The following is a 9,494-nucleotide window of genomic DNA, read 5'->3' as shown; positions in this document are numbered from 1 at the left end:
TTAACGGCAACTTCCGGTGGCTGAGATTGTATCCAAGTTTCAAACGCTTTTCATTCTCTTAGAGAGCGTGCAGAGCATCTTAACAGTTGTCTTCGTGCACCTCTACTCGTATTCTCTGGAGAGCACTGACGAAAAAAGGCTCGCCCACTGTGTGTATCAACTTGAAGAATGCCGTTACCGATACGAGCCACATCAACATGCGTCAGCACAAGCCATTGTACGAGCTAGCACCAATGGCGTGCTTACATCACTGACAGCTCGCTTAAATCAGCCTTATGAAGCAGAGGACTCTAGCATTATTCATTGGCTTTCTAAGGACTGTTGAGGTGCACCGATGCGCAAGTATAAATTCGGAAGTGCTTCTCGAATTATGATGTGTATCACGTTGGTCGTGTTTATTCTTGGCTCTCCGACTCAGCAGTACTGCCAATATGTCGCACGGAAAGCATTTCACGCTTTACACGAACGAGCTGTTGGAACAAGGGTGCGAACGGCGCGGGGCGCGTTTGTCCACGGGCATAGCGATGCCCGTAAGGGACAATCGCGTGCGGTATGTACATCGCGCGGGGTCGTTTTATACTACGATAGGGGCCTCCGGCCCCCGGCTACTCGCGCGCCCGAGCTTGCGAGCTCGTTCCTGACCACGCGGGGCTGCGCGTTTCAACACGAGCTTGGACTGAACAGATGGTGCGTGCGATAAGCGTAGCTCTAGAGCCTTGCTCACCGCATCACAAACTACAGGAAGGTTGCTGTCGTGCTGGAGGCATTCGGTCTGACTTACGAAACCGTCACCCTCGATTTCAGTAAACAAGAGCAGAAGTCTCCACAGTATACCAGGTACAACCCAAATGGCCGCATTCCGACTCTGATTGACCACAAGAACGGCGATTTTGTGGTGTGGTATGCGACATTCTATATCCATTTCTGCTAACGAGTGATCCTGAAATGCCTCGGTAGGGAATCAAATGCCATTCTTGTATATCTCGCGGACAACTACGACACCGATCACAAGTTCTCCGTTGTCGAGCCTGATGAGAAGATCACTCAATTGCAATGGCTCTTCTTCCAGGCCTCGGTCAAGGGTAAGCAGTTGTCCGAGTTCTGACCCTATGAGCGTGTTCGTATATATGGTTAGTCCCTACTATGGCCAAGGTGGTTGGTTCCGCCGGAGCCACCCTGAGAAGGTCCCGAGCGCTCTCGAAAGATACCAGAAAGAGGCGCTTCGTATTCTCAGCATGCTCGAGAGCGTACTATCGAAGCAAGAGTGGCTCGTTAGGAACAAGTGTACCATTGCGGACCTGTCTTTTGTTGCGTATGTTTCCTCCCTCGCCGCGCTCTGGGTTCAAGCTGATGGCGCAGACATCAGATGGAATATCGCCGGATTTGCACTGCTGATACATGACTACAAAGAATTCAATCTTGAGAAGGACTTCCCTGCAGTACATAGGTGAGTCCTCGTTAACCTGTCTACGTGAGCACTGCCGGAATAATGGGACACAGATGGCACACTGCTATGTTAACGATGGAACCAGTCCGCGAAGCTCATGCTAAGTACCACGCCATTATTGCACGAGCTGCAGATGGTGAGTACAAGTGTCCTTCCCGGCGTCTTGCATAGTTTTACATAATCCTTTCGCTACAGCGCTGAAGAAGGCTGAGCAAGAAGCATAAGCAATGTAGTGCCGACTGTATTCAGTTTTTTCAACAAATAAGCCTACGCCACGTTCGAATCTGAGACGCCTTCGCTCCAAGCGTGCAGTTTTCTCTTGCTACGAAAGAGTGCGAGCGTGACGCGTTAGTGCGCAACACGATCACGTGAGAGAGGCGTTCTCTGAGTCTCGCCTTCAGTAGTGTCTCGCCTGATATCAGCGGTGAAGCGAGAGTGTAAAAAGTAGAAGAGTGCCCTATTCCGATGTACATCTCAAACGGATAACAAGGCACACTGCCCCGGTTACCTAGCGCGGGTGGCAATGTCAAGCGCAAGGTACCACACGGACCCACTGCAACAAACAACGCATCAACAACGATACTTTTCCGGCCGACGTATTGTTTTTACACTCCTTGCAGCTGACCCGGACCGTGAGGCACGCATGGCGTCGCTAGAGTTTATGTGACAGCTCTTCCCTCAACAATAAGTTCTCTATCCTGTGCTATCATCTCGAATACAACGGTATGGTCGCCATGTCACATCGACATTTCAAACCGTCAGCATGCTTCGCAGTGGCGCATCTCCACGCAGACGATGTCTGCTATATAACCGTCCAGACACCCGTGTTGCTCTTGAAAATTTCATCCAGGTGCGTCCCGATCCTTGCCTCGAATAACTGACCTGTTCCCCATTCTCTTCATTCGAAGTGAATGTCGCCATCACTTAACTCAGCTATGTCCACGCCCGACTCGATTGACCACCTACGGGCTATGCTCGGCATCAACATCATGCCGAGCGACATCCCACCAGAGGAGCGTCCATGTCCCGACTTACCTCAGGCTCCCGGTCGCACCTATCGTTATTCAGGACTCTTCCAGCGCACAGCCCTACCTCCGTCCACCATCACTCCGGCTTCCAATGCGCTGTATACGTCGCAGACAGGCGGCGTCTCCATTTCGACTGATTCCTTGGACTTGGATACACCTAGCACAACTACTCAGATGACGTCCTCGAGAGCCGACAAAGGCAAGCAAGTTGACCACGGATCTTCAACTTTGCCCACGCCCGTCGTTTCAACCATGTTATCGAGTCCGACCTTGGTCGACAAGGGCAAACAGACTAGTCTGTCAGTGCCTAGCCATTCTGGCCAAGGGAAGCGTATAGATCGAGGTCATTCTGTCCAAATATGCCCGGACGAAGGGGAAAATACTGCTTGGGGTACATCCGTCGCAAATACTGCTGCGAGGAAAGCGGAGAGCGCGATCTCTGCGCTGGAGTATGCCGATGCGAGGAAGCGAGTGCGACCTGAGCCAGCAGCGATGTTCGGATCATCCATTAAGTCACCAACAGTGGCCACTGTTACCCAGAAGCAGCCAAAGGCGACACCGCCAATTGTCATCAACTTTTCACAGCCGCCCGTGATCACGGTCATGCCCACAACCACTCTTGGAGCTCCTGCAGTGGGCGTACAGCCTCCGTCTGTCCAATGCTCGCTGAGCCGCCCCTCACCCGTGGTCCGTGCTTCCAATCCTCCAGCACATCCAACCGTGTCCTCTGCGAGCGGCGCGTCCTCTGCGCTCGTCGAGACCACCATTGTTTCACCCACTCCCAAGGTGGCTACCACTGGAACGATTGGTTCCCCCTTGTCCCAACCAACCGCCAAGACGCAGTCCGGCGGCATTTCACAGGGAACTACAGGATCAACGACGGCGTCAACGCCCACCGTCACAGAACCGACTCTCTCACTTCAAGAGCCAAGACAGCTCAAGGTCACAAGGCGTGACGGGGGTACACCTGCGACACCTTTAGGTGATGAGAAGGATCGGTAAGCTCGTCGCGCATGAAGTGGGTGTAACATACCTTATTGATCGTTTGCGAGCTCAGGCCCGATCTACTCGGCTGGACAGAGCATATCCACCTTGACGGCAATCTCTACTACTGGCATGACGAGGAGCGCATCGCGACGACGGACGACATAGAACAACCAGGCATGCCCTCCTCGGTCGTCGCCTATGTAGTCAACCTGCGTGAGCGGCTCGTCAGGGCCAGAAAGATGCTCTGCATCGAGCTGACAGGCACCGAGCATGCGATCGTCCGAGGTGTCGGCGGAAACGAGGAACCCGAAATCTGTTTCATCGATCTCGAGCGCGGCCTGTACATCGAGCCTATCTTTGGGAGGATTAACAAACAGTCAGTAGAGCTCGTGTATGAGAGCAAGACGGAGAAGTTCTGGAAGCGGATCGAAGCATTCCCGATGCACCTGAAGCGCCTACCTGCGGACGCAAACGCTGAATTCCTCGGTGCCCTCTCGTTCGGTGCTAGTGGTAAGTAGCCGGATTTGCGAATCCGTGACTGGATGCTGAGATACAGAGCAGAGAAGATTTTCGAGTGGAATGACACGGCATTCCCATTCAGTGAGCATCAATCACAGCGATTGCTGGAGGTCTACACGGATCTGAAAGGTGAGCCAATCAGCCTCTGCGTATTATGAAAAACTGACATCGTAGCACAACTCACAGAAGCCAGCGATCGGGGGCTCTTCGTCGTTCCTGCCCAAGCATGGCACATTGCGCGGGTCATGTCTAAGGTCGAAGCGGAACGACGACTGTACAAGCACGGGTCACACGACTTCAAGGTGTACCGTTACGCTGCGATTGACCCGCCGTCGTGGCAAGTGAAGATTCTTGACCTATTCTTGGTGGCCATGTTGTTCGGCGTACAAAGGATGTACCGTCTGCGACTGCAGAGTGCACGGGTAAAGGGGCAGGTGCACGTATCGGTATTACGGGAGTTATTTGAGCAATTCCTGGACGAATGGGCAGGTGCGTTACTTGAGATCCTGATTTGTGGCTGTTCACTGATGCTAGTCTTTCACTCGGAAGACTCTAATCTATTGGCGACCGTATTTGTGGGGTTAGTGACAAGCGATACAAGCGGTTGATGTGCATACTGACAGATTTCTCAGCGCAAACCTGGGATTCCTTGCAGTAGGGGTGAGTAACAATGCCTTTGTCGTTTCGATCGCAGTACATCACCTGACTGGGCGTTCGCAGACGATTGATGAGCTGCAGCGAACAGCGCTGCTTGTGTCGTCAGTATTTGCCGTGATGAGTGTCGCTTCCGGCGTCCACCACACGTGGCAACATAGACCGAAGGTGGATGCAGACGAAGAGGAGGCTGTAAGTCTTTGGTCCGCAATGCGCCTCGCCGTGACTCTTCTCTAAAACCGAGTCTAGGAACATTACCTTATGCACGCCCATCGACTGGGGAACCAAATGAACCTGTCCGTGACCGCATGCTTCCTCGCGCTGCCTGTCGCATCCCTGCTCTGGTGCATTATTGCCTTTGCGGTTGCTCTCGGCGCGTTCTGCATCCAAAGTACAGATATCCACAGCGAAGTTCTCCTCTCGGTGGCGCTGGGCCTGCTCGGTCTGCTCAGCATAGCTACCCTGCTATTCTTCTGGCACATCTGGAAGGGCCCGCGGAGAGTGGAGATCGAAGATGAGCTGGTCGGGACACCGGACGGCTGGAAGGCAGCCTTCAAGCGTCAGCGACGCGAGGTCAAGGCTATTATTGGACGAATGAAGAACAAGGCGTCCGTACCTGCATGTCAGGCTGCCAAAGCAAAGCTCAAGAAGGGCACCAAGAGAGCTAACGAAGCAGTTACGCTTTGAAGGACGCACCGGTTTGTTGCAAGACATCGCAGTATCGCCAAAGGAGCTGCCATCACAGTTGGATATTAATGTATTGCCAGGATCATGAATAATGTGAGCGGGGACCAGCAGAGTCATTGTCACGACGAAAGGCTATAAATGAAATGCCGTCACGGGCAGTGTCGTTGCGGATAACCGCCTGGTGCATATATTACACGAGGGACCGAGAAACCTCAAGGCAATTGCGAATGTATCCTCGCAGAGTCAAAGCTAGCGCCTTCAATAATTCGTCAATAGTCTCAATCCCTTTCCCCACGGCCTTCGGAATAGTATGACCTCCAACAAGTGGCAGGAAGAGTTATGATACATCCTTGCGTGCGATGCGGATAAGGGGAATGGAGCGTGTGTCAACGAAGACACACTACGGAGACCCTGGAGTCTGCTCCGTACAGGCAAGTACAGTATCTTCTGCGACATACCCAGAGGAAGAGGATTAGTTTAAGGTGTCGCCTGAGAATAATACATTACAATAACAGCGGATGGGGCTCGGGAGATGGGGGCGCTATGAAAGCGTCCGGAAGACATTGAAGCTCTAGTCTTGCGAGAGACACATTGCTGAGCTTGGGTTCGAGGAATTTCATGGTGCGCAAGAATAAGATCGACGATGTCAAATCCAGTTTTGTGGGTAAATAAGTAGAGGGGGATGGCGGCATAATCTGCACAGTACATCCCGGGCTTCGAGCACTCATTGACCTAGTTGAAGAAAAACGTGAGCCAGATATGAGAAGGGAAGATCAATGCACTAGGGTTGTTCTAAGTATATCAACGCTAACGTACGGAGCACCTTGCGTTCTAGGCATCAGCGGCCCGTAATATGCGGTTGCTGACAAGACCATATTAACGCGTGTTATGCGCATTTACGGACGGAATATGGTTGCACTGACGTTACAAGTCGGACGAATGCAGGCTTGACGGTAACAGTAGCAGGATCTGATCATCTGTGTGCTGAATGAAACGCGATGGGAGATCACGTGGGGACTATTTTTGCGACGCGTCTGGGGCCAGCGCGCGTCGACCAGCGTCCCCCCCACACCACCCGAGCACTGCTATGCAACCACGCCCTTGCCACGCCCCTCCCGCCCTCTAGCCACCGTCCCGCCATGTCCCCCTCGTCCTCTCTTCAATGGTTTCTCCTTGCCCTCCCCGCCGCTGTCTTCTTCGCATACGTCCTTACCGCTTTCCCACACGCCTCCACAACGCTCACCGTTCATCCCTCACTGGCGACCCTCCCCAACGACTCCGCCAGTTGGTCCGTCTATCCTGAGACGTTTTATGATGGGGGACAATACGTGCGCTTTCCACAGGGTACCGTGAGTGAACGCAGTTGCGCTTTGACTAGGGGCATGCGTTCAACTTTGACTCGTCGTGCAAATCAGGTGCGATACTGGCTCGTAGGCCCTGAAGACGGTGAACGCGTATGTCTGGACTTATATGTTAAGCTACACCAGATTGACGAAATGAGGCACGCAGATCGTTCTAATCCATGGATTGTCCGTGCCTGCGATCATCTGGAAAGACGTTGCGCCGCAACTTGTAGACAACGGCTTCCGGGTACTGTTGTATGGTATGTCCTTTCATGAATGACTTCCTGCTCTACACCTACCCATATGTATCTGCAGATCTGTACGGCCGCGGCTATTCCGATGCGCCTCAGACAACCTACGACGCCGGTCTTTACACGACTCAGCTCGCTCTTCTTATGCAACATGTAGGCTGGGACAAAGCATGCATCGCAGGCGTGTCAATGGTACGCCATTCACGCTGGTCTGTCTGTTTCTTTGCTAACTAGCCATTACACCCCATTATCGCCAATCTGTTCGGCTCATGTTCAACCCATCCTCATCCTCATGGTCTTGACATCTCTTCGGCCGACCTGTCGCCCAATGCGTATTATCTCGTTTCTGCCGTCGCGGACCATAGGGAGGCGGCATTGCTACTGCTTTCACTGCACATTTTCCACATCTTGTGACCGACAAGATAGCGCTCATCGCGTCCACTGGACTCCTAAATGTATGTCTCATTCCTTGTTTCAGCGCCGAATGGAAGCTAAACACAGGCTACTTTCGCTGCACGCATAGCCTAGTGACCTGTCCCGAACCTCCAAATTCCTCTCCTCGCCGCTCATTCAATTTTTTGCTGCGAGCTATCCCTTCCGCGTGCGTCGTACTCCTCATTATTGCATTACTGCTCATATAAAATCCTACTCTTTCACAGCTTTACCTCCAATATCTCGCGAGTGGCAAACCGTCCAACGACCCTATCGCCGAAGTGAGTTGGTCCCGTTTATGAAGTCCGCATGTGTTCACCGGCCGACCCTCTCCAGCTTGTGCGCATACAGTCAGCGTACCTTCCGGGGTTCAACCCCGCTATCGCCTCCTCGCTTCGGGACGGCCCTGTGCGCAGCCTCGCGCCCGCGTTCGCTGCGCTCGGCCGGCGCGCGAGCAAAGAGGGCACGCGTGTGCTGCTGGTGTGGGTGAGTATTTGGTTGCATGTTCCCTCGCGCTCTCTCTCTCTCCTTCTGAAGCCGTTAATATTTCAATCCCTTGGACAGGGCACGGCAGACGCGGTTGTCCCGTACCGCAACGCCGCCCGTGTGTGCACATACGTGCCGGGAGCAGAGCTCGTGACGATCGGGGGCGCGGGGCATGATATCACGATTAGTCACCCTCAGGAAGTGGGCGAGGCGCTCGTGCAGTTCTTTCGCGGGCGGGCGTGAGGCAGGAGCCCGCGGAGACCAGGGCACGGAGAAGGCAGGAGGGGGTGGGTGTCCCCCGGTGGGGCGGAGGCGTGAGCTTTGAGAGCGGGCGGTGTTTGCGGTACGCCATGTCCTCAAATTTCCTTATTGCACATGTATTTGACCTCACGTCCTGCACAGCCCATGAGCCTTTTCCGATTTTGGTTTACTTATTCGCTTTGTTCTTCTCGCATTGGCATCCGCATCGTTTTTTCTCGTTCCCTCGCGTCACGTACACTAGCGGCCAGCCCGTCACTACTCTTGATCATACATCTATGAGCCATCTGCATCTGCCGCATACAACATCGCAAATCACCATCGCACCGCGCGCCACCACGTACACATATCCAAACTCACATATGCATTGTGTCCCATCATGTTTGTTCACATCCTATATGCCTCTCGTTTCTGTTGACCTAGTGTACTGGCATAGTGTAATGTGCTCCTGTGTGTTGTCTCACCATCTTCTTGAAAATAGATCAATAGCTTAATGTGAATTATTGGACAGCATCGCCACTAAGCCATTAAGAAAGTGTCCTTGAAAATCGCAGAATTATAGCAGCAGAAAACAATAACGATAGACCTCCCCTTGCAGATCATACTTTGAGGCGAGGTGAGGCAGAAGCTTGTAGCGGGAGAGAGGCTACCGAATGAGGAACGTGAGGTGTACGTTTGCTGTGGCCCCACGCTCGTCCTCTCAGTGATCGTCGATGTATCCATCCTGCTCAGAACGTGTTGTACGCATGTCTGGCTCCGTGACTACTGGTCAGATTACATCGCGTCATGGGGTTCAGAGTTCGCCGCTGTCTGCTATTGTGGAAGCAGAGAGCGACAGGGGAGACCTCGACAAGCGCACCAATATATTGAGACATTAGCGTTAATTCCTATATATGGCTGCCGTAAACGACCTCTTCTGAGGATGAGAGGTCGTTTACGGCAGCCATATTACCAAGCGCCGCTATGCCCCCTATCTGTAACCGGCGACGTCATTGTACGCTTCGAGCTAGCCAGACATGGATATCCGGAGCCGGCGTAGGTTGAGGGAATTGTCTATCAGTCACTATACCTGGCCATAGAGTCCTCGAGCGTTGGCCAAGCAGACCTTGAAATGTCATGCGTGATATATCGTGATGGATGTGTTACTTTTACGTGACTGCCGACTTGGGGGTCTGCCGACTACCCAGGATGGCACAATATCTGCACCCCACGATCACGGCCACCGCGCAAAGGAGGTGCCCTTCAAAGCTACACAGACTCCCTTTTTGCGGTGGTGCGGATACGGCGGGTCTCGGTACGAGAACAATTGTATCCAAAGTCTCGCGCAAGCTCTCCAGGATCAAGTACACTTTCAACCACGCATCATACCCTGAGCGCAGAACGGTGCGAAGCAGACACCCTT

The 9,494-nt window shown here is 53.1% G+C and overlaps 3 protein-coding genes across 3 annotated transcripts; all 3 read left to right on the top strand.

Moving 5' to 3' along the window:
* Window positions 1–431: 431 nt before the first annotated feature.
* POSPLADRAFT_1150583 (hypothetical protein) lies at window positions 432–1,618 on the top strand (the record flags this gene model as incomplete). Its single annotated transcript, XM_024486434.1, has 6 exons — window positions 432–472; window positions 742–900; window positions 958–1,089; window positions 1,136–1,312; window positions 1,367–1,447; window positions 1,501–1,618. 6 exons carry the CDS (start codon window positions 432–434, stop codon window positions 1,616–1,618), a joined length of 708 nt encoding a protein of 235 aa, XP_024336394.1.
* A 764-nt stretch (window positions 1,619–2,382) lies between these two features.
* Window positions 2,383–5,322, top strand: POSPLADRAFT_1035828 (hypothetical protein; the record flags this gene model as incomplete). Its single annotated transcript, XM_024477104.1, has 8 exons — window positions 2,383–3,473; window positions 3,533–3,972; window positions 4,024–4,110; window positions 4,156–4,470; window positions 4,516–4,561; window positions 4,605–4,641; window positions 4,702–4,827; window positions 4,885–5,322. 8 exons carry the CDS (start codon window positions 2,383–2,385, stop codon window positions 5,320–5,322), a joined length of 2,580 nt encoding a protein of 859 aa, XP_024336393.1.
* Window positions 5,323–6,461: 1,139 nt separating this feature from the next.
* On the top strand, window positions 6,462–8,077 carry POSPLADRAFT_1150699 (hypothetical protein; the record flags this gene model as incomplete). Its single annotated transcript, XM_024486447.1, has 9 exons — window positions 6,462–6,671; window positions 6,738–6,776; window positions 6,832–6,925; window positions 6,981–7,108; window positions 7,282–7,371; window positions 7,440–7,517; window positions 7,576–7,629; window positions 7,685–7,834; window positions 7,913–8,077. 9 exons carry the CDS (start codon window positions 6,462–6,464, stop codon window positions 8,075–8,077), a joined length of 1,008 nt encoding a protein of 335 aa, XP_024336392.1.
* Window positions 8,078–9,494: the final 1,417 nt, after the last annotated feature.

The sequence above is a fragment of the Postia placenta genome (genome assembly GCF_002117355.1).
Source record: "Postia placenta MAD-698-R-SB12 unplaced genomic scaffold POSPLAscaffold_12, whole genome shotgun sequence".
Lineage (NCBI taxonomy): Eukaryota > Fungi > Basidiomycota > Agaricomycetes > Polyporales > Adustoporiaceae > Rhodonia > Rhodonia placenta.
This window is presented reverse-complemented; position numbering and strand designations above follow the sequence as displayed.